The 24,921-nt window shown below is 40.5% G+C and overlaps 1 protein-coding gene across 1 annotated transcript in view; it reads left to right on the forward strand.

Annotated features, from left to right (window-relative positions):
- Window positions 1–1,791: 1,791 nt before the first annotated feature.
- The window catches only part of WDFY4 (WDFY family member 4), a 150,319-nt gene continuing 127,189 nt past the window's right edge, over window positions 1,792–24,921 (forward strand). The window contains exons 1-10 of the mRNA XM_072870865.1: window positions 1,792–1,862; window positions 7,278–7,551; window positions 13,916–14,030; window positions 14,634–14,737; window positions 16,198–16,344; window positions 16,723–16,912; window positions 18,072–18,261; window positions 20,350–20,510; window positions 20,844–21,296; window positions 23,490–23,594. Coding sequence (XP_072726966.1) covers window positions 7,291–7,551; window positions 13,916–14,030; window positions 14,634–14,737; window positions 16,198–16,344; window positions 16,723–16,912; window positions 18,072–18,261; window positions 20,350–20,510; window positions 20,844–21,296; window positions 23,490–23,594 — 1,726 coding nt within the window. The 5' untranslated portion in view covers window positions 1,792–1,862; window positions 7,278–7,290. The remainder of the gene's footprint in view (window positions 1,863–7,277; window positions 7,552–13,915; window positions 14,031–14,633; window positions 14,738–16,197; window positions 16,345–16,722; window positions 16,913–18,071; window positions 18,262–20,349; window positions 20,511–20,843; window positions 21,297–23,489; window positions 23,595–24,921) is intronic.

Below are 24,921 nucleotides of genomic sequence, written 5' to 3' on the forward strand. Positions count from 1 at the left end.
CAGCATGGAGGGGCTGCTGCAAATGACCTTCTGTTTTGTGGTTTTAAACTGACACTAAAAGGGCAGAAATGGAGCACTTTTAGGCTTGTTTCTGAGTTAGGAAAGGGAAAACAAAGATGTTCTCTCTGGGTTAGTATTAATAGTCTCTTCTGTGTCTCTGTGCTTCTGCCATTCATCTCACCACTGTGGTTTTGCCTAGATTGCAACTGGGAAAGTATCGGCTAATATGTGAATGGCCTAAGGCAGAAAAGTAGTGGATGTGTTGGCACAGCCTTTCGCAGGCTGTGTAAGCTTGCTTGGCCTGTGTTCAGAGCTGCCCAGAGGCCTCACAGCCATGTCGGTGCAGCACTGCGCTCAGCCAGACCTGTGCATGTCTCAGTGGGGCTCGCTAAAGTGGCCGAATCCGACATTCACTGGAGCTGCCCTGGCTGTGGGTAGCTCAGAGTGTGACCTTGCATCTGCCTGGAAAACACCCTGTAGATTATACTTAGTTTAGCTAATGCTTTCCAAAACCCGGTCAACTTAAGGCTGCTGTCTGTACAGATTGGAGTGGAGTATTTTCCTCAGGATCTAAGGTATATTTCTGTTTGCAGCAAAGCTACAGAGCTGTTTAGTTCCTAGTATAACCTGTAAAGGGATGAACTAAACCCATGATTTTGCTGCTGCCTCTATTGTTGATCTTTCAGTAAATACATTTCCACAGTAAGGGATGAGAACAATCCTCTGGGACCGTTCTATGCCAGAAACAGTGCTGCATTGAGAGAGGTCCCTGCGGTGTATAGGCAATCGCTGTCCTGTCTTATTACTTAACCCTATTGAACAGCGAAATCAGGCCCTTCAAGACTTGCTGCTTCTACCTTCAGAAACATCAGGAGTCTCCAGTCTGGATACTGCCCTAGCTTAGCTGGAAGAGAAAGTTAGTTTTCCTCCTGAATGCTTTTTCAGGCACTTGAGTGAAGTAGATGTTAACAGAAAACAGATGGCTATAGCCACCTAGGGTAAAATCCCCTCAGGTTTCAGTCACTGTAAGGCTATGATCCCACTGATTCTCAAGGTTACCATAAAATTCTCAGGGAGAAGCAGTTCAAGAAACACTTGAATTTCCTGTGTAAAAATGTTTAAACTCCATCTCCCCTTAAAAACCAATTATAAAGCCTTTCAGATGTGTTATTAGGGAGAACAAAAAAGCAACTAGACAACTAGGAAGTAGTCTTTCCCCAACCCTGTAGCTACTCTAGGCTGCTTTATGTTTTCAGTGAGCTTATAGTGCTTGTTTGTCTCTTGATCTGAGTAGCTGCCTTGACCATTTTAGTAGAGAGGTCAAGGACTTAGCATTCATCTCAGCATTCAAATGTATTTATTTTAAGGGTACTGCATTTGAGAAAGGACTCCAACTGTTGCCTGTCCTTTGGGCACAGGTTGCACAGAGAGCATGAGCTTTGTGGTGCTGTATTCCTGTAGTAGTTTGGTAAACCTTAAATTTAAAAACAAAATGAAACACAGCACCGACCCCATCCCCCCCCCCCCTTGTCTTTGTGAATATGCTATGAGGGAAAATACTTGGTTACTCTTGACCCAGGGAGAAGCATGCAATGCCTGCCAGGTTTTTGTGTAAGCTGAATTGTTCTAAGTTGCTTTGGGAGCTTGGCGTGTCCTGAGCATGTGGTTCATTTGCTCTTCACTTCTGCTTTCCTCAGGAAATAAGTGCAGCAGCTAATCAGGTGATTCACAGTGGAAAGTTTAAAGAGCGGAGTGGGAGCTGCTGCATACACCAAGATGCCTAGTAGGACAGAAGCAGTAACGCTCATTTCTCTGGATGTGGTTATTGACTGCAACAGGAGCTGCCAAATCTAGGAGCCCAGGTATGTCAAGAGATTTGCTGTGAAAGCAAAAGGAACAGACTGTTAACTGTTGAAGGAAACTGCAGTATTATCTGCAACTGGTTTGTTGTGGTAGGATCATTTTCAAACAGCAAAGGTTTCAGTCAAAGTTCACCCTAAACTGCAGTACAAGGAGGAAAAAGGATCAGCAGTTTGCTTGTATCATTTAATCTAGGGATGATAATAGGATTGCAGATGTAAGGGGTATATCTGCTGCTGCTAGTGGAGACTTGTTAGATTTGTTTTAACGGCATGTCCTTATCTAATGAGCTGCTGTTGTGAGATGATCAAAATTGCCCTGGTCTTGTTCCTGTGAGTTTGTTACAACTATATTGTCAGTGACTGACCAGAAGCATTCTGTTTGCTCTTGAGATGGGGGCATTACTTCACTTCCAGGAGGACCACATCTCAGAAGCAAGTATACCCAATATCTGTGCTTCTCTCTTGGCTGCAGTAGGGGTATATGCAAGTAAGAGAAGAAAATGTTCCCAATTAGATATTTAGAAGCTACTTTTTAAAACAGAAAAAATGAAGAGTGGGTACATGAGGGAGAGCCTAAGTCAGTTTCATAGCTACTTTTGGATGGGATGGAGATGCTTTTCAAACAAAAATAAAGAGAAAGGCAGTTAAGTATTTGAAACTGAATTAGTGATTTGTGAGGTTGTACTGCAGAAATGCCTTGTCTAACTTAGATGTACTCAAAAAGTAAAAATATGCTTGGACAAATGAAGTCCTAGTGTAAATGAATGCAACTCCTTTGGTAGTAATAGTGTCACACGTTCTTGAAACAAGCTGAAATGATATTTACATTGCTGAAAAAGTACGGGCCATGTCCTGCTGAAATGGGACTTGTTCTTTGAACAGTATTCAACCTTCTCTAAGCTGACAAGTGTTTTAAAACCTCTCTGTTGTTTGTATTTTGTCAACTATTTGTATTTCAAGGCACCAGCCAGGTTAGGCTCCTACTGTATAAAGCGCTATGCCAGAACTTAAATACCTTCCCCGTAGAATTTACAGTTGAATGGACCTGGCAAGGATGGGTAGGATATTGAATTTTGCAACTTGTTTTAATTCATTGCAGTCCTCGCATTGGAGAAGAGAAATAGAGTGACATCAAAGTGTACATCTTTTTGGTGGTATTTTTAGGTTTGCCTCATGAAATATGGCAAATATGATCACTAGACATAGAACTGATAGGTGTAGATAATTTAAGAAAGGCAGAGGAAGGTCAGGGAGGAAGAACCAAAGTGATTAGGAGGGACAGATGTAAGAGTAGTAGATGGACAGCATCTGGCACAGCGTTCATTCTGAGGTACTGTCATTTCCTGTGAGCACAGAGCGGTGTGAGCCACAAAGAGGGAGTTTGAATTGGGAGAGAATTATGATTGAATTGGGAGAGAACTAGTATGTGTGAGATAAGATGGTTCATAAAAGAAACAAGCAATGCCTTCTACTGCTTGGGTCTGTTATGGCACCAGACAACTTTCCTGGGGAGGTAGTGGAATCCCTGTTTTTAGCATTTAAAATGATTGACTGGCATAACTGTTTAATGAACAGATTTATCTTGGCTGACAAGGAAAGGAAGGGGGTATAAAGAGGTATCACACAGTGGATTTTTGGGGTGCTGTGAGCCGTGTGTCACCAGAATAGTCACCAGAATCCTAGGTTTTAATAGTCAAGAAAAGGCTATTAGGAGAAGGAATATTTAAAGCAGGTAGTCCTAGTACTAGGAGTCTGATATTTAGTCTAATACGCCTCTGTCGTCTGGACAGTTGGAGTAATTAAAGAGGCAAATTGTAGTCCTCATTTTGCTTTCATGTACTTTTGGAGATTAAAGATATCCATGTACACTCAAATATCTGACATTTTTTGCAGATGCCATAAAAAGTGGATCAAACTCTGAAATCTGGTATGAGACTTGATTGTGTTTGGTCAACCATCTTGACATGGGACCCTTCTGTGATAAGAAATGATTTTAAATGTATAAGTAAACTTCTTGATCTTGGTGCAAATTGGGATATTGTAGCTGTATGGGATCATTCTTTGGACTGCTGGGGGAGTTAACTCCAGATAAATATAATTAAAATGGCATTTAAAAAATCATGCTTGTTCAGTCAGTAAGCTTTTAGTATCAGCGTTCTTGCCTGTCCTGCCATCTTTGGTCAAGCCTTTCTTCCCTTCTGTCTTATCATTGCAGTGTGATTTCACACAAGCTTCATTTAGAACAAAAGGGAAAATACATGAACAAGTTCCACTTCCTCTCTGTTACCTGACACTACTTTCTGAATGATAGCATCAGGTTTATCTGTTGTATTTTCACTTTCATGTCTTTTAAAATCTTTATTATTTAGACTTCACTTTTTGTATCATTGTGATACTTATAATTTATCAAAACTGAAATAAGCTGTTAATTTACAGTGAGGATCAGGGCAAATGGTGGGATGTAGAAGACAGCCAACATATAAGACCTTTTCAAAATATCTAGGCTATCCTTAATACCAAAGATACTTGAATGTCAGACCCTGCGATATTGTGATTTGTCTAGAAGAATAATTATCCTCCAAGAGGAATAGAAAACGCAAAGGATTTAGAAGTCAAAATGAAATTGTAGACACAAGAAAAGGCTATGAGGAGACAGAATATTTAAAGCAGATAGAGCAAATGGAGACAAGAGACTAATACTAAGGGTCTGATATTTAGTCTAATATGCCTCTTGTCGTCTGTACAGTTGGAGTAAGTAAGGAGGCAAATTGTAGTCCTCATTTTGCTTTCATGTACTTTTGGAGATTAAAGATTTCCATGTACACTCAAATGTCTTACATAGTGTGTTACAATTAGGTCTTTATTAATGAAGTTGTGTGTGCATATTTGGTTTTAATAGTTTCTGTGGAGAAAGGAAGAATTCTTTCATTACATAAATTCATAGAGTGAGAATTTTTTGAGTGACCAGCCCTGCTTGCCTTAGCTGTGCCACCAGCAAGAAAGGCCTGCTAAGTAAATTATGAATAGAAAGAACAAAAACTGATAAACACATTTGCAGTGCCATTCAGTGCAGTGCAGTTCAGGCAGTGCCGTTGATTGATCAGTCACTGACCTTCTGAGGCCAGCGTAAGCACTTAATTTCACCTCTCCATGCCTCAGTTTCACTATCTGTAAAATGCCTCTGTAAAGGATTTTGGGCTTCTCTATACAAATGACCAAGGTGAATGCAGGCACTGGGAGTGACTTACTTGTTACTTAGCATTGTTAAGTAACTTACTTAACTTACTTGTTACTTAGCATTGTTAAGCTTAGCAGAATAGCTTCCAAGGTGAGATATTTCCCTTACGAAGAGAATGGTGCCATTTGGGATGTGAGAGCAGCCTCATTGGAAAAGTAACTCTGAACTATGCTCACTGAAGCCCCTGGAACAGTACCCAGGCTTTCTCAACACACTGTACAGCTTCATGGTGACTCAAGTGGGCTGAAATCCCATACCAGGATTAAGTATAACATATGACAAATGTAACTCCCACGCAGTCATGAGGAACAGAGTCTTCCTGTTTACTCTGTGCAGACAGTCATCACACTTTTTCTGCTCACAGGGCTGTGTTGTCTTAACACAGAGAATTAAGGAAAACAACAGCAGCGAAACACAAAATGTTGTTGAGGTAGGAAGTTCCAGATTGACATCCCTGGAGACTGATCAAAATTTCGTAGCCCTCCGTCTTCTAGCGAAGGACAGAGTATGGGCTGTGGCAGAATAAGTTACCCTCTGCTGTAGTGTGAAGGATCAGTATTTGCATCCAAGCGTAGGTGTCTGCTGGGACCATTAGCTTGCTGCAGGTGGTGGGGTGCACAGTGACAAGATAATGTCACCCTCTTCATCTGTGCAGTGTGGAGCTACTGCATGAGTGTGGAAGTGAAACTGGTTCATCTGGCTTGGAGTGGGCAGGATGCAAGCAGTAAGCAAGCTGCATAGCTGATGGATGGCGAAGGAAGAGAATCCCAAATATAGTATTAGAGTTGGCTCATAATTTCTAAACCAGGCTCATAATAGTCTTTTTTAAAACTTATTTTAAGGGGTGTATGTATTGGTAGTGCAGGAGATCTGACTCAGTTTTTTAGTTACACTTGCTTTTTGGCATTTTTATTGACAAGCTAGAATGGCAATCAAAGAGACACTGTAGAGAAGGAACCTATTTCCTAGAAATGGAGGTACATTGGTGTTTTTCTTTGAGGGAATGTCATGATGTGTTAAAGATTCTTCTAGGCTCTTAAAAGACAATATACTTGATAAGTAAAGTGATGAGATACGTTAATCTTGGTGACAACTCCCCAGCTGCCTGCCCACACTATGATAATTTGTGTGTCATATTTTGAGTAGTCAGACAATGTCCTAGACACGAATAAGCATATGGCTGATTTTGTTGGAAAGTGGAGAAGCCTGATTTCCATTGGTGTAAGCATTGTGATTACATAGGCTGTGGGTAGCAGGGTGAGTTCACCGAAGGCTATGGCAAGGATTAGAGTTGCTGTGGATGCAAGGCTGTGTCAGTGACCTCCCAGAAGACTATGGATGAAAACAGGGCTGGAAAGTAGATGAGAGGACTTGGGGTTGAGATGAGGGTACCAGAAGGATTCCTCTACCTATAGTGCAAGATGGACCCATTGTAGTTTCAATTTGATGGAAACGAGGCTGCTAGAATCACCTTGGTCCTTCATTGAGGCATATCCATTTCAGTTTACAGGATCAGCAAAACAGGTGATCTTGTAGTGAAAATACCTATCTCTTGTACAGAGCTGTACATCCACAGGATAGAAGAGCTGAATGTTGCTGCCTGTTTGCACACCCCACAGCCCACCCATGTGAGGAATTCTTGGCTTTTCCACACAGCTCCTATTCCAGCCAGTGCTTCAAACCTCCTCTAGGTGGGGCATGCATCAGAGATGTGCAGCTTAGTTTAGCATCCATACTCAATGAAATGTATAACGTGGCTTTTGGGTAGTGCTCTTCTGTTGCAGATCTGATGATGGTAATAGTTATGACTTCTTTTACAATTGGGGTGACTGAAGTATAGGGAGAAGATCTGGCTCAGTGGCAAAGCTGGGGCTGGAATCCAGATTTCCTGCATGGTTTACCAGTTTTTCCTGTCAAAGCCCAGATGAGTTGTGTAGCACATGCACACGTGTCTCATGGGAGAAAGCTTGTTCATGAGATTGCAAGGTGGTAATGCTCTTGTCCAGGAGCGGAGCGCTTTGCTATCAGAATTGGAAAAGAGTCAGTGGCTGTCAGTATTTCTATGCTTCTAAATTCTCCAACTCCAATAATTAAGACTGTCAGTGTCTAGTTTCATGGGACAGTTTCATGGTAAGTGATGATGCTAACAGTAAATAACACACTATCTTTAACTTCAGGTCTCATTTCAGCATGGACAAAGCAGCTGAACTCACGTGGCACCTGGAGGATTCACCTGGCAAAGCAGGACAGCAAGAGCAAAGCCCTGATGATGGAGACAAAGCAGAAGTGCCAGGACAGCCTGCACACAGCAAGGACAAGCCACCCCAGAGACATACTCTCGAGTGGGAGACTCTAGGCAGACAGTTTGTAGAGTATGAGCAGGTGGCTCCATTTCTCATCCCAGAGGAGCAACAGAGAAGGCTGCTGGAGTTTCTTCCCCTCTTCTTAAAGGTTTGTTCTCCTTGTTGCCTTTGGTGCAGATGCCAGGGATGTAAATTTGAGTTTCTGGGAGCATGATCCCTTTGTCTAGGTGATAATTACTTTTAATCCATTGGGAGCCTGGGGAAACAGTTTCTTGTCCTCCTTTGATCTAATCAACCTGCTATGTTAGCATGAGAAAAGTATATGGGGGAGCACTGCTTTACTTTCATGAATGGCTAAATTCTATTCTTGGAGTCAAGGGATATGTTGATGACAGGCATGTTTCAGAGTGAGTACCCTGTGAAGAGGTTACTTCATGTCTGCCTCATCTATTTTATTACTTAGTGGGGGGCTGAGCACAGTTTCAGTCTGGGAAAATGTGGTTGTGGCATGCAGCCAGCTAGGGGAAATGCAGGGGTACAGTCTTAAGATGGAATTTTTGGGTTAATGACAGTGCTGATGTCTAATTTTAATGCTTGACAGAGGAATTGTGTTATAGATGAGGAAACTGTGGCATGAGGAGAGGAAGGTCATACTGTGGGTGAGAGACACAGCTGAGAACTACAACATTTTAGTTAGCAGGCTGCCCTACCCTGTGCCGTAGAGCTTCCATCAGCCAACAATTTCTGAGATGGCCATATTGAAAGGTGAAACTGGAAGAGCTCTGTAACAAATGGGAGCCTTATGGGTTGGTTTTGTTTGCTAGAGTGTGTGAAACATACAAGGAACTGTTTGAGTGGACCATACAGCAACAGAATGGCAGAGCTTAATATTGAGAGGAGCAGAAAACCTGGTGTATCTTTAAATGTACTGTGGCCATGTTGTAGTACAGAAGAATTGTTTTTCTCTTGAATTACCTTGGGTATTTATGGGTATAGAATCTGTGTTTTTACACTCTCACTATGTAAGTCTTTCAGAAAGAAAATTAAAGCTTCTTTTTGGTGAAACCGTATTTTAATGATGGCATATTTCAGCCATCTGTACTTGTGAGCTTTCAGTGTTCTTGAGTGACCAAACTCAGATCCATCTGTTCCCTACCTAGCTGAGCAGGTTTTCTGAAAAGTTAGTGGGTAGGTGAGAAAAAAAAGTTGACATGGGCACTCTATTTATATGGAAGCATTGTGGGACATAAAAAGTGATACTCTTGTAGTGAGAGGGTCATTTTGAACTGCATGTGTAGGGAAATCACTGTGCTCAGGGCTATTAAATCTTTGGTGTCCATGACAATAAAAGAGGAATAACTTCCAGGTAGTCATAAACATTTCACTCAGCTGGATGGAGCATGAACTTGTGAAGCTTGTAAGTCTTGGTGCAGACCAGGACTTTGGATCACACTGACACCAATGGGTGACCTGCTTCAGTGCTGTTAACTGACACCAGCACCTACACTGATTTCAAACAACTGAGTTGCGAGTAGGATCTGGTGATGCCTATGGTGAAGAGTTTACTGTGTCTGAGTACAAGCTTGCCCTGGTCCAAGGCAGTGCAGACAAAATGAATGGAAGGGTCTGAAAAGGCAGTGAGTGTATAGCCTGGAGTCTCAGAAGGGGCTTTCTCATTTAATCTAAATGGCCCTACAGATATTTTATGATTACTGAACAAAGCTTTCACTTTTCACCACTTCCTCTCAACTTCTGGATTTGTTTGCATAGAAGAGTGTCTCTCCTGAACCAAAGGCTATATTTGGACAGAAGAGCTGTTGCTCTCTGCATACATGCCTGTCACTGGAAACTAATCTGTATCTCTCTCTGCATATGGCACTATATGTGCTGGGGCAGACTTAGCTCTCTTTGGAGCTCACCACTGCTTTACCAGCTCACAAAAATTCTGGCTTTGCAAAGGGGTAGCATTCCTTTCTCAGCCTTCAAAAAATGCTCTTCAAAGTCAGATCAGGACTGATAATTTGGTAGTTTTCTATAGAGGAGCACCTTCTTATTCCATGGATCTGCTTTTTAAATGGCTTGCTGAAAATTGCACTGTTCTTTTTCTGAGGCAGCACAGAAACAAGACGCACCTTTTTGCTTGGAGCAAGAGCCATCCGTTCTGCTTTTCCTAGAGCTGTTTTCAGACCTCCTATCTTCCTTCCTGCTGAAGCTTCATGGAAAACATACATGCTTAATACTTTGAGGGTATAAATTCATCCCAACAAAGGTAAGCTTTGTTGTGGAAGATAGTCTCTCCAAACTGCTTCCTCCCCGTCTTGTAAGCAATGTATTGCAGGCTTTTTGTGAAGTTCTTCTGCTGAGGTTTTCCTGCCTCAAATTTACAATGAAATTGAAATTCCCAGATCTCAAGGTTTCTGAGTTCTGTTGCGGCTTTAGTATTTAAATATCATATAGTGAACATGAAGTAAGTAAGTCTTGGCGAGATGAGATTATATAGAACAACTTCAGATTTGCTGATCATTAACTAAGTATGAATAGCAAGAATGCATTCCATGCAAAGGTAATTTTTTGGAGTGAAACTTTCAAAGGACTGAGGAAGTTGTTTTTACTGAACAAAGGCGATGAAAGCTATAAATTCTAGAAGTCTTAGGAATTGAAAATTGGACAGCAAAGCAGGAAATAGCTTATTTATCATGACACACGAGAAATAAACGTTAGTACCAGTGGGTCAAAGGACAGCTATTCCCCAGGAGAGAAGCTGAGTATTGCTAAGGGACTGGCAATGTCATGCATATGCATATCCATCATGTGTTTCCCTTCTGTAGGGCTGAACTTCACATGCTTTAAGGTTGTAGAAAGTGATTTCCTGAATTGCAGTAATGCTTGCAAAGAGGGGATTTTAAATTCCAAAATATCCAAAGAAGGATATTTTGGCTACAGAATATATTCAGTATGGAGATGTGAATTTCTCATTAGCTTAACACTTGATTTTGTGCCCTAAGAGAGAGATTCTTCCCCTTCACTTTTCTGAGATGTATCAGTGGAGCTTTGCAGTGCTTTGTAGGTATTTAGGTTCAGATGTGTGGCTAGAGCATTTTGGCCTTGCATCATTCATTTAGGAGTACATTGTGGAGGATCTGTCCCTTTAGCTTTGAGTCATCATGTCCTTCCTCATATGACTTTTACTCCCTTCGTGTACCAGCCTTCTGCTTTGTGCTAAGCCCCCGGGCTGGCTTGGGGAAAGGCATCTCAGTTTGAGTTGTGTGTGTTACGAAGTTGTTACAGAAACTACCTCGCTTCCTCCTGTTTAACAGGGGACTCTGCAAAAGGCCTCTCCCTCCTTGGAGAATTTTCATCTCTTGCTTTTCCTTTCCTTGTTTGATCACACAGATGCTAGTGCATCTCTGTCTTTTTGTCTTAGAGTGCTTTAGCTCTTACTGAGTTGTCTGGAGAGAGAGGGCACTAACCAGGAGCCACCTGGGATATGGGGCTCATTACTCACTGATACTCCTTGATGTAGAAGGAAAAGGGGTGGGAGGAAAACTTTAGCCACCTGCTTGTGATTCAGGCCTAAGCTGGGAGTCCTTTTAATGTGCCCTCTGTATTTTCCCTCTTGGTGTCTCAGAAAGTATCAGAATGTACTATTACATGGCTGGCTTTTGAGCTAGCTTGTCGTCATGAAGCATGGAATAGGAAGGACAGATGGCAACGGCAGACACAGGGAACTTGTGGCAGAATCTTAAACATGTAGAAACAGGCTTAAGAGGAAGAAAGAAAATCAGATTACATTGATACCATATTATTTGAGTTTCCCCTGAAGGCAGACATCCTGGAATGGAGTCAGGTTGATATTCTTACAGATAATCTTTTATAGGCTCAAAGTTGGATAGGGAACTGATTAGGTCTGTTCTTAAAGGAGAGCATATTCTAGAGGTTGGTGTCTGACCCACAGGAAGATCACCTGTAAAATCAAATTAGAACATTAGTGGTCCGGTCTGTAGTGAGATAGACTAGCTAAATTTTTGCACAATGGTAGCATTGCTATGAACCTTTGATTACTGCTCTCTGCTGTGAATGATCTGAACTTCTAAAATTTATCCTGCTCTTTCTTTTAGCAGAAGAGTGAGTATAACAAGTCCTTTCTGAAGTGTTCAGAGGGTGTTCCTCTTTGAGGCAGAGGGACAGGAATCTGTCACTGCTTTCTTCTGAAAAAGGGTATAGCTTAATGACAAACATTGTATATTCTTAAGTGGCTGTGGGTTTCTTGTCATTGTGTTTGCCCAGCTAGCTTCTGTTCTTTACAGATCTTCCCTCACTTCTGCATCAGAAGTGGAGGAATCAGTGGACCTTGGTCCTGCAACTGAGGGTCTCTGAAAAACATTTATGGTCAAAATCTGAAAAAAATAGCTTGTTTATTTTAATATTGTTGATTTATTGAAAATTAGTTGATAGGCACACTGTGCAATTTTATTTCACTCTTTTGTAGCCCAGAAAAAAGAGTTGGGTGCAGTTCCAGAGAGGTCAATACAGTAAAATGAAGCAAGAAGTAGGTGCTTGCCTGATTGCTGATAGGCAACTAGCACTTTGTAGGGAAAGAAATAGCTTGTCCACAAGCTGCCATAAGCAAAGAAAGAACAAGTAATTAAAAGCAATGGTAGGGAAGGAAATAATGTTTGTAGAGGATCTTCTTTCACAAAGTGTTGTACTGATTTCTTGGCAAACAGTATTATGGAGTGTCTGCTCCAAATTATTTTAGGACAACATATGTCATTATTTTTGTTACCTTCCTTTCATCATCTGGCCTTACAACTTGATTTTTCTGAGCTTTAGAAGGAGGAGGCTTTTGTAAAGAAAATTTTCAAGGTTGCTGGGGACAGAGGTGTCTCAGCCTGGTATTTAGAGATGAATGCTGCACTGTTGCTAATACATTGATGTGTGTAGCGTCGGATGTTCTATATAAAAGTAATGGTACCTGATTCTTGGAGGCCAGTTGGGTATGATAGTATTAGTCTACTGGAGTATTTTTTTTATCGCTTTTGAATTTTTTTTCCCCCAAAGTCAAGGATAAGAAACATTTGAGAGGGGATCTCTTTGTCAGACTCAGAGCAGGGAACCATCAAGTCTTGCTGTTGTTCCTCCTGTCAGTTTTACAATTAATTGCTTGTCCATTCTTGAACAAATAATTTATAAACTTATTTATAAATTGTTTAGAAACTTGTCTATAAATTTGTTTTCCTTGGATAGCTATGCATTTAGGACTATATCTTCCTATTTAGGGGTGCTTATTATAGCATAGGAAATGTTTAGAAATCCTTATCTGGTAAACCTTTACTGTCATCATCTCAGCACTTTAGAAGTTCATCTTTTCTTGTGTTAGCACCGATCTGTAGTCATGATGTAAACTGTCCTATAATGTAAATTCCTAGCCAGGCAGGGTTGTCACTCCAGGCCTGGAAGCCTACATCTTAACCTCATAGGCAGATGGGTTAGGCATCTGATATTGGTGCAAAATCACATCCAGTGCCTTTTCAGCTAGAATATTTCTGGTTTTTCAGCTTCTTTACCCATGTTTTGTTTTATTTCCTTGGTTTCTAACATCGATTATTTCTGTCTGGCAAGAAATGCTGAATTTATGAGCCTTACTTTCCTCTCAAAATAGAGTAGAATTGAAAGGTGGAACCTTTATGAATGTATTAAAAAAAAAACCAAACACACAACAAAAAAACCCCCACAACCCCAAACAAACAAACAAACAAAAAACCCAAATGATTTTGCTTGTTTGTTCGTTCTATGATTTTTATAAGTTTATTGACTTGAAAGAAATAGTTCAGTTTCAGGTGAATCTTGGCCAGTATACTGCTTTCTGGGAGCAGCAGTCTTGTATTACCATGGTTTCTTTTTGACAGATATGTTGCAAATGCTCCATGAGAGCAACAGTTCCAATCCCATTTCAGTCTTTAAGTAGCTAAGACTGTGCAATGACTTGCTGAACAGAGGAAATACAATTATTATTTTTAATTTTTATTCAATTGAAAACTCCTGTTTTGTTTATGACTAACTTCAGTTTTGGGGAGACCAGTTTTTGGAGAATAATATACTTTTACTGAAAAATTCTTGGGCAACTGTAGCTTTAACCTCTTCAGGGTACAAGGTGTTTATATTGTATTTCAAAAGGGGCTAGCATGCTTTTTGATACAAATAATTAGTGACACAGAGGCTATGACAAACATTTACATTGTTTTGATTGTATTAAATGGAGAAAATAATGTAAATGCTCTCTAATAGGTGCATTATGTGATTCAAAAGGTAGTTCCAGGCTGACTTCTGTATCTGTAGTGTCAGGCTCCTGCCTGTCTGGCAAATACTGCTTAATGGACTACACTGGCTGGGGAGGGAATTTTGCAGGGGAATGTTAGCTTTATGTTTGTTTATTTATATGTATTAGTACTTCTCAATCCACCAAAGACATGATGTATCAGAAAGACTTAACAGTTACACTTGAATTTCAGGCCTGGGAACAGTCTGCTGGAGTAATCGTATTTCCCAACATTCAGCTGTTAGCCAGTGAGGTTTCCAAGCTTCTGACAAAAGAAATTAAGAGGAACCTCAATGGCAAACCTGCAGGTAATGATCCCATACCATATCCACTGGATGCACTTATTCTGGGAATGTGCTGTCATTCAGCTGTCCTCTGTGCTTACCATGAGGGAAATAAAGGGGGAACAGGAAAATGCTAAGTGTAGCAAGCCAGATCTTTTAGTAGATGTGAGCTAGCACTGGTTTTGGATGATTGCACTGAAGATCTGGCCTTGTATGCTGTGCTGACCTTGGTTTTGGAACTTTTGTAGCTGGAAATGTATACTACTGCAGCTATGCATTAAAAAAGTAAGCTACACGCTATTCTGAGGAGCTTGCTTTAATGAGAAAAATACTGCTAGCCACGCATGGCTTTCCTGGTGGCTGTTGTACATTCTTCGCGCTGGTCAGCTGGCAGACTTCATGAACTGAACTGGTATTCCCAGTGAAGCTTGCCAGTTTGAAACATGTAATTTACATGAACTGACCTGAGCCTGATGCTGGATCAAAATCCTTTTATGTCCTTCTATTCACTTCAGTGGACTCCTGCTACTGTAATTTTGTTAAATTTGTCAGATGTGTTAAGAAAGGATCAATGCAGCATTTTTGTCTTTCATTAAGGAATTAATTTAATGTTTTTAATGGTAACAGAGGAAGCTCGTCTGGCTTTGGAGCAATTGCTACAACAGAAAGGGGAAGCAGAAGATGGCCGTTTGCTCCTGAAATCAGTGTATCTGCTCTCACAGACTGACTTGGTAAGATAAATGACTACAAAGGGTTTTTTTTGTTTTGTCTTGTTTTGTTTTTTTCCTTTTTATTTCAGAGAAGCTGGGTAGCCACCCCAACAGTGGAACACCTAAGTCTCATAATGTTTGCGTTCTCCCCAATGCTTTGTGCTTCGGTATGCCCAGAGTATACAGTCAGATAGAGGAGATACTACCAGGTTTATAGCCCAGGCTTTTCTAAAAAAGGGAAGTAAACGCCCTGTGCTTTCAGATACCCTTTTTGTTTTGATGATCAGGCAGCTGTTTTTTCTAGTGTTCCTCTGATTTATCTTTTTTTTTTCCCCATTGTGTATCACTGCACTTCAACATTTCTTTGTCACTCCAGCTTACATATCAAAAAGATGACTAGTGAGCATCTGTCTGTCTGATAATGCAGTGGTTGGATTTTCCATCCTGATAGCCTCTCACTTTGAAGCATTTGAAAGCATTTCACAAACTCTACTTGTACAGCCATCCTGAATGCAGACTGGCATCAGCAGTACAACCTGCTGATGGGCACCAGGGGTGTGTTTATCCCTGACATTAAGCTGAGCGGTTTGTCTCATCCTTATGCAGATACATGAAGATCAAATCTTACTGGCAGCTTCTAGTGGGCATGTTCTGTGTCATAAGGAGCTCTATAAAATTATATATAGTTAGTCACAGCGTGAAGTTCCTGATGAGGTTTGTGTTTTTCACAGATTTAAGAGATGGCTATTTTGTAGCACACACAGTCACAAAACTTCGTATCACAAACCTCACTCTTCTGTTTAATTTGCTGCTGATTTTTGTTTTGATTATTGTGTGCCAAGGAGGCACACTGGGACTTCTCTGTAAGTTGTACACAGCCCTGGCAAAGATGGGAAGAAACTAAGTGTTGAGAAACATTGTGGAGAAACAGTGTCTCTTGTATTTATAAAAGCTATAATTATAAGTGTGTGCGCAATTATTCAATACATTAAAAAAAACAAAGGCATTATAGCTAAATTGCTGCTATGCTGGGTCAAGGAAGGAACAGAGAATTCATGCTTTTAACATACCAGGCCTCTATGGCGGCAGGGTGTCCTGTGAACTAATGATAAAGGGCACACTGTCTGCCCCTGGACTTACTGCTATTTTAGCTGCTACTTAGTTTGCAGGTTGTGATCTTTATTGACTGTAGGTCTCCTTATGCAGGACGTAGTAAGTATCATCTCTGTCAAAGCTGTAGTTCAGCTGGAGTGAGAAGTCCTGGGAACAGCTATGGCAACACACGGTCAGTGTGTTTACTTCTGCCGAGTGGATTTGTACAGCCATGCTATATGATTGCCACACTTTCGTGCCCTAGAGCACTTGTAAGGATAAAATGCTCAAATAGCTCTTTCATCTGCCATGACTACACTCAGTGTGTAGAAACACAAGGAAACTGTGCAGCTTCTGGACGGGCTGATTTTTATCTACTTTTTACTTAGAAAACTATGTGGAACATCATTGGATCTGGCCTTCCAGCTGCTCTGATGCAGTGCCTGTACCTTTTCTTTACTTTTCCTCTGAAGAAAACCAGTGATGATGGAGAGACAAGTGAGGATGACACTCAAACTCAGGAAATGCTTGTTAAGGTGAGATGCATCTCTGGGATTTCATTTGCCCTGAGTACTCAAATGTTCACTTAGGCTTTTAGCTGGTGATTGATTCAAACTGCCAAAAAAAGGAGTAAATTTAGACTGAAAACAATTGAACAAGCATCAGGAGCAGTAAAAAACAATCTGAGATGATGCCACTATATCTCTTATTTTTTTGTTAAACAAAACAACATGACTTTTTAAGTGGGAAAAAATCCATTGAGAATTCCTAGTGGTAGTTTTACTTGTTCATTTCACTGCATCCTTTCTCCTGGCATTACCATCAAACTATAATCCCCCCTGCAATGGATTTTATTTCATCTCCCAGATATTTGTAGAGGTGTTTATTGTAGCTGATGTTTGTTTGCTTTTCAGATAATGCTTAACATGTACAGAGAGGAACAAGGTGTAGAGGAACTTCTGGCAGCTGATAAGCTTCAGTCATTAATTATAGCAACTGCTTCCCTCTGGGACCAGTGTAGCCACTCGTGGAAAGTACCTACAGGCCGTGTGCTGAGAACAATTTCAAAGGCTCAGACCAAAAACAGCATTGTGTACCTACAAGGTTTGGTTTAGTAATTTGGCTTCTCCTTTCCTCATAGCTCCACTGAGAATGAATTCTCAAGAAGAGTCTCCCTGGGACAGATTTTTATCTCTACATAATCTGGTAGTCAGTCAACTGCAAAGCATGGGGTCTTGGCTTTCTAGACAGGAACTTTATTTAGTACTGATAGCCATGTGGAAACTGAATTTTTTTCTACACAAAAAATAAAATTACAGGCAAGAGCCAGTCCCACCTGATCACACTAATGTAGGCAAGGACAAGATGTATTATGGTTTTTTTTAAGTTGTGTGACTTAAATGTGTGAGCCTGAGGCTCATGCACACTCTAAGTACAAGGTTGAGGGTACTTCCAGAGGAACAGTATCTTTTGGGACAACATCATGATTGGTTGAGTTACATCCTCACTTCTTCCTAGGCTTTGTTAGAGTAAACACTTTTTTTTTTTGTCATTAAGAAGTGCAAAGGCCATCAGTCTCAATTTCTTAGAAGGAAAAAAATAGTTTTTTAATCCACAGTTTACTGTCAGTATTCCTTGTCATGGAGTAACTGCATATAGGCATTTTTATTTTTTAAAATAAAAATTTGGCTTCCTGGGTGAGATTGAAAGACTGAGGAATAATAATTCTGAGTACTGAACTGTTTAGACATTTTGAAGCTGTCCTGGAAGGACTGGCCATCAGACTAGACAAGAAAACTAGGCTTCATTGCTCAAAGCAAGATGTGTATACCCCATTACATATGCCTCATTGAGCAAAGAATTAATCTGTGAACTCTGCACAGAATATGTTATTAACTTAGTACAAGACAATTAAATATGTCAGCCTCTGCTTACCTTGTACTCAGACAGCTGGATTCACTGTATATGAATTTTGGTGAGTGGATGGGTTGGAAGTTTATACTCCTGAGACTGAATCAGCTTCTGGGGGTTAAGCAAAGAAATGCATGCATACTTTAAAATCAGAAATGTTCTTCATTTAGCCTCTGAGATGAGTGTGATGTTCGTATATCCTCTTGTCTTTTCTTTCTAGAAAAAGAGTTAACTGACTTCTATTTTACTGGGAAATAACTTTTCAAACTTGTTGTTCCATTTTTGTTAGTAACTTTGAACTTGTTTGACTGTCAGTTCTTAAATACCTGCTATATTTTTTTTTTTCCCACAGCTGTGGACTGCATTAAAATAGCTATTCAGAATCTCTTTAAACTGGCTGATACCCTACCTGCTTGTGATGTGTGTGAAGCTGCTAGTATTGTCTTGTGCTTTGTGAAAGATTCCTATCCCATATCATCAGTTTTATTAACAGAGTTTGAAAATAATGATGGCTACCAACTCCTGCTAAAAATTTTACTCAGGTAAGTAGAGAGGTTTTTAGTGGGCTTCTGGAGGATGGTAAAACTTCATTTTCAGAACACGTGGTGGTCTGTTTTAAAATATTTTATCATGTAGGTAATCCTGTGTGGGTGCAAAGCCAGTAATAAAGAGCCTGATACTGGGGTCTTTAATTGCTGTTTTAGGAAGGGAAGCAGTACATAACTTCTTCTACTGAAACCCTAATGGAAATTAATGGTAGGAGAAGTTAGTCTACAGGTGGGATAGGGACTTACTGAACACAAGACAAAGGTTCTTCATCAATTAGTATTAGAGGGGATGTAGGTCAGAGACATTTGTCTCAGTTAAGGTGAACTCTTGATCCAGGAATGCAGTCAGCAGGGAGGGAAAGCTGATCTCCTTGCTATGCAGAAAACAAACAAACAAAAAACCCACCCAAACTTATATCTGAAATGGTTACGTTCTTCAGAACTGAGATGAATATGAACATATCAGGACAAATCTCCACTAGTTATCCTAATCAAAAGTACAAAGTAGTATCTTTTACTCTCCTTGTCTCCTTGCATTGTCTAACTGGGCTCTGAGTTTGCTATGTCAAAACAGTACATTATACCACTTCCCTAGAAGCACTTAGGAGCTTTGTTCTTGTTTTCTTTAATATCATATGAAGAGAGCATTTCCAGATCTTCTCAATCTATAGTTGTTTCCATTCTGGCTTTGCCTTTTCTTGTACTTCTTCTCCAACACTTGCAAGAACTGTGGTCCCTGACCAGTACCTTAGACTGAGGGGGGGTATTTTGTAATTTGGATCTAGAGGATTGTAATTTGAATCATGAATCCAAAGATATCTGTAGGTGAGTATGATTTCTGATGATTTTTGGATGGCACAAAATTATGAACCTACAACGGGAAAAAGTTTTGTCATTTTCTGGCAGTGTTTTCTTTAGTTACTGTAGATTGTCTAGCTTTCTCTTATAAATAAACTGTGTTGAGATGTATATTTCTGATGAAATTCTATCCATATAGGGGCAGAAACACCCAATCTTTATCAGTAAGGGCTATGACTGCCCCGTCCTTTTTAACTGATGTAACTAGGCTGGAGAGACAGAAATAGCATACAGGTGCTCAGGGCTTCAGGTTAGTCTCCCTTCCCAGCATATACTGGCAGAAAAGGATAGACAGAGAGCTTCTTTCCTGAACATTTTGTGTGACCAGGTTTCTTCTTCTCTGATGTTTGGAATTTCTTTTTCAGGTAAAAAGAATCTTGCTGATTCTTTCCTGCCAAAATGGATACTAGCATTTGCCCTGGCCCTTTTTTTTTTTCCTTGTTTAGATTAAAACAGAATATATTTGTTTTGTTTTCTTTCTGAGATTTTCTTAACTTCCAGTATCAGTGTATTGCTCTGCCACTAACCCATGCCCAGATGCTGCAGTTTTCCTTAAGAATTGACCCCTCTAAGCAGTACAGAATAGGACGACATGATAAGCAGCTCTCTGCCCATTGACAGACTCTCACTTCAGTCTAAACTATGGCAAATGTGGGGTTACAGTTCAAGCTATTTCCCTACGTAGGAGAGACATGCCATCTTCATGTCTGATTCACAAAGCTCAGGCAATATAGCATTTTTCCCTTTCTAGGGGCTGAGATTTTTCTGTTATTTATCTCAGCAAGTCCCTTACCTTGCCAACGATATGCCTACCTTTTAATGTGAAGTGTCTGATTTAATTTTTTGATCTCTCACAAAATTTGAAGTTTTACTCCCCAAAACAGGCATTCTTTTGGAGAGAATTACTTTTTTTTTTTAAGTACACATAACTGGACTAAATTCCGACATTTATCTTCCTTTTCTTCAGAAGACTCTTACAGTGTCACTTCAGTTTTCTTCTTCAGTTTGTAAATTTTGTTCTGATTCAGAAGGTACCACCATGGTGTGGAGTTACTGTTTGTAAGATGGTTAAACAAGTCACAGAAATAAGACAAAAAGACGGTAAAATAGACTGGGGAGAAGCGGCAAGTAAAATGGGCTCCTGTGTGCTCAGTACCTAGTGATATATCCAAAATGTTTGTGTTGCTAAGGCATGAACATGACTGTCCCAAATTTTGTTCCTAGATGTGAGGGGTTGCAGCAAAATGAAGGAGACCCCTATCTGGATGAGATCTTGGACATGCTGACTTGCCTTACAACCTGTGGAAAAACTGAACTGAAAGTTTCTGGCAATATTGTACACCCGCAATTACCGCACTTTGATTTTGAACAGACACGGTCTTCTGGTACAGTATATATATATGTGGCTATGTAGGCAGGTCATAGAAAAATTAAGCTCTATTCATTATGTGTCTTAAGATGGAGGAAGCAGTATGAAGTGGCATCTTCTGATCTATGTGCTTAACGCTGCAGGAACCTGAATGCTACCTACATCAAACTGAACTGACTGTGTCAGCTGTAGGGTCCGATCCAAGGTTGAGAACGTGCCTCCTAATCACATCTCTCGTGTCCGTGACTCCTATTTCTACTCTCAGACATGATTTAACATTATAGTTACGGTGCTTGCAGTCCTAAATAGCACTGATGTAAAAATGATCTCACCTGGTTTTATCCCACAGGAATGACAGTGAAAAATCTCCAGGCTTTTCAGGTGTTGCAGTCCATTTTCCAGAAAAGTAATGATCAGTACCTGTGCGGAAGAATCTTGGCAGCAATTGATACCATATGGGCCTGGGACGCAGTGAACTTCTTTCTTCTGGAATGGACACTACAACCTATCAACCAGTTTACTGACATAATCCATTTCAAACCACACCCAGTCCAAGTCCAGTTCTTCAGGCTGGTGGAGTCCATAGTGCTAGACCTGTCCTATGTCCCCCATGAAATTTTGAAGAAGGTTCAGTATTTGATAAAGGAAAACATAGTGCCATTCTGCACCTTAACAGCTCTCCGGTGCCTTCTCAGCATGACCAAGAAGGACCAGTTATTCAGCGACATATTCCGTGACTCTGGGCTCTTAGGCCTTCTGCTGGCACTTTTGAGGAAGCAAGCCAAGATCCTGAGGAAGTCAGGTACAACGTAATGTCATTCGCAATGACTGTTGAAGCAGGCAGATCAATAGGAATGAATGAATCTCTTTCTACAGTCAATTTATAAATTTTATATACTGAGTAGCTAGATTTTGTTTGCAAGCAAACTGGCCTAAGTTTATGACATACTAAGCTGGGTCCTCTCTGAAATCTTAGCTGTTTATTGTTCTGTTCACTAGCCTAAACAGTGCTGGGCTATTCTTCACCGGTGTACAGTGAATTATTCTGGAGTGTACCATTCAGCCCACACTTTTAAACAGGTCTCAATTTGGGGTTCTCTAGAACGCCAGCTTGAGAGTAGAGGAAGAAAGAGTTTTCCACAGTTCCTCTGAAAATAACACTTAATCCTGAGGACTGATGATGTAAAGCAGTTTCTTGAATTTTGACCATATATTAGCCACAATTACTACCACCCATTGTCATCTGATATAGTTATCTCCTGTTATGAAAACAGGAAGGTAATAGTCCTGGTGTGGTAACTGTGAGGTACAGCTGACTTAGGGGACAGACTCACATATTTAAAAGTTTATAACTGCTGTTTTTGTCATGGTTTAACCCCAGTCGGCAACTAAGCACCACGCAGCCGCTTGCTCCCCCTCCCCCTCCCCGGTGGGATGGGGGAGAGAATCTGAAAAGCACAAGTAAGAAAAGTGAGATAAGAACAGTTTAATAATTGAAATAAAATAATAATAATAATAAATTGTAATGAAAAGGAAAATAACGAGAGAGGGAGAAGAACAAAACCCAGGGAAAACCAACCAAACAAAAACAAGTGATGCAACTGCTCACCACCCGCTGACCAACGCCCAGCCAGTCCCTAAGCAGTGATCGCTGTGCCCTGGCCAACTCCCCCCAGTTTGCATACTGAGCATGATGTCATATGGTATGGAATAGCCCTTTGGCCAGTTTGGATCAACTATCTTGGCTGTGCCCCCTCCCAGCTTCTTGTGCACCTGGCAGAGCATGGGAAGCTGAAAAGTCCTTGACTAGTGTAAACATTACTTAGCAACAACTAAAACATCAGCATGCTATCAACATTATTCTCATGCTAAATCCAAAACAGCACTATATTAGCTACTAGGAAGAAAATTAACTCTATCCCAGCTGAAACCAGGACATGTTTTAAAGACAGAAAAATGCATGATAACATTTTCTGTGCTGTATGAATTGGGAAATGCCTTTAAATTTCAGTACAATAGACATTTAGTAAAGGAGGAGGGACCCAAACTGCTAGGTATATCTTCTGATGCAGCAAGCACAATTGAATTATTTATACACATTTATTCCAAGCAACAGAAGGAATATGAATTGCAACAGAAGTTCCAGAGTGCAGATATCCATTACCTGCAAGGACACTTAGATTTGCATTATTGATATCAGAGAACTAGATTTTTGTACAAAAGTACTTAGATGAGGATTGTCAAGACAAATACCAAGGTTCTTGAAAACTTACCTTCTGGTTATAAGCTGTTGCATAGGGGCTTTTTTCTGTCTTTGAATTAATTTTACTGCTTTAGATCACCTGGTGATCTAAATTTTATAGAATGAGTGATTGAATGGCTATGTAATTTGTAAATTTAGACACACAGATGAAGAGGGACAGGTGGGAAGACACTGTGTGAAGTGATCACTACTTCCCTCTTTTGGTTTCCAGAAATTTAGCCTGCAAACTTCAAGACTTTTAGATCTAAAAATAACCTACCTTATGCTGTCTGGTCCTGGCAATGTTTGCCTTTGAACATGCAGTGGGTTTCTGCTCTTCACTTTTAGTTTAGGTATTTAAGTACTCCCTGTTGCTATAACATTTTACCACTTCATAGCTCATAATCTCTAATGTTCTTTTATTTGTGTGTGTCCACTGAACAGGTAACTCTACATCAGTTGGGAAGTGGAAACACCACTATTACCAGAATTGCCTATAGTTATGCAAGAGATCTGGGCTGCAGAGCATAGAATGAGACCAGTGTTTCCCAATCCCAGAGTAGACCCTTATGACTAGACAATGCCCTGTCTGTATTTTGTTGCTCATTTTAGGGTTCAGGTAGCCTATAAGTGATATTTAAGAGAAAACTAGAATTGGCTGGAGAACTCATTTTCCTTTTTGTTTTAGTGTATTTTAGCTACAGTTAACCATGTCTTGTATAAATTATATTATGACTTTTAATATACTGACAGCTGGAACCCATCTGCCTGGTCTGGAAGAAGGCACTGAAAAGGAACTAAATGCTGTGATGCTGAAGATGGTGGCTGCCCTTACAGTGGGGTCTGTGAGGAACACTGGTAAGAAATGACACATGATTGCATTACCTTTGTGATATTTGGTGGTACGTGGCCACGATGCCTCTTAAGGAGCACCAACAATTTTTCCGACTTTTGTGCTTCAGTGAGAAGTGGAGGACAAAAGCTAGAAGTGTAGGGATAACAGTATTACACCAGGAAGAAATGTGGCAAAGATACTCTCATCCTGCATAATGAGCTTTATCCCAATAGTCACCCTGCTTCCCTCATCCATGTGGATACTCCTGAAGTGTTTACATAGAAAACACAAACTTACCTTGTGGAAAACAAAACTCTGTGTGTGAGTTTTGTGTATTGTTTGTTCATCCAGATTTTCTTCCATGGTATCTATTATTTGAAATCTTGATGGGATCAGACACATACTGAGTAACACTCAGACATTTAGTATTGGCATACGTAAGAGGTGTATGTGTGGGAAATCTTGTGGAACACAGTAACACAGAAGTGAACTCTTCTGAATACTGGAATACACTCACTTAATTCACTCTTGAATCCTAGAATCATCATGTTTGCAGCATCTTACACAATGCAAATATATAATCACAAACTATCAAATAGTCCCCTCCATAAACTAAAGAGATGTTTAAGCTGAAAACTAATAAGGTGTCTTTTTCTTTTCATTCATTATTGTATTGGGAAGCTGTCATCTCTTCAGAACGGATAGGCAAGGAAGGAGAGGCAGTGGGGTAGCCCTGTACGTTAGGGAGTGTTTTCATTGTCTAGAGCTTAATGATGGCAATGATAAGGTTGAGAGTTTATGGGTAAGAACTAGGGGGAAGGCCAGTAAGGCAGATATCATGGTGGGAGCCTGTTATAGACCACCCAAACAGGATGAAGAGACAAACAAAATATTCTATAAGCAGCTGGGAGAAGTCTCACAATCGCTAGCCCTTGTTTTTGTGGGGGACTTCAAATTAACAGATGTCTGCTGGAAATACAATGCAGCAGAGAGGAAACAGTCTAGGAGGTTCCTGGAGTGTGTGGAAGAGAACTTCCTGACACAGCTGGTGAGTGAGCCAACTAGGGAAGGTGCCCCACTGGACCTGTTGTTTGTGAACAGAGAAGGACTTGTGGGTGATGTGACGGTTGGAGGCTGTCTTGGGCATAGTGATCACAAAATGATAGAGTTTTTGATTCTTGAAGTAAGGAGGGGGGTCAGCAGAACTGCTACCTTGGACTTCCGGAGGGCAGACTTTGGCCTGTTGAGGAGCCTGGTTGACAGAGTCCCTTGGGAGGCAGGCCTGAAGGGCAAAGGAGTCCAGGAAGGCTGGACATTCTTCAAGAAAGAGATCTTAAAGGCTCAAGATCA

The sequence above is a fragment of the Ciconia boyciana genome, chromosome 8 (genome assembly GCF_034638445.1).
Source record: "Ciconia boyciana chromosome 8, ASM3463844v1, whole genome shotgun sequence".
Lineage (NCBI taxonomy): Eukaryota > Metazoa > Chordata > Aves > Ciconiiformes > Ciconiidae > Ciconia > Ciconia boyciana.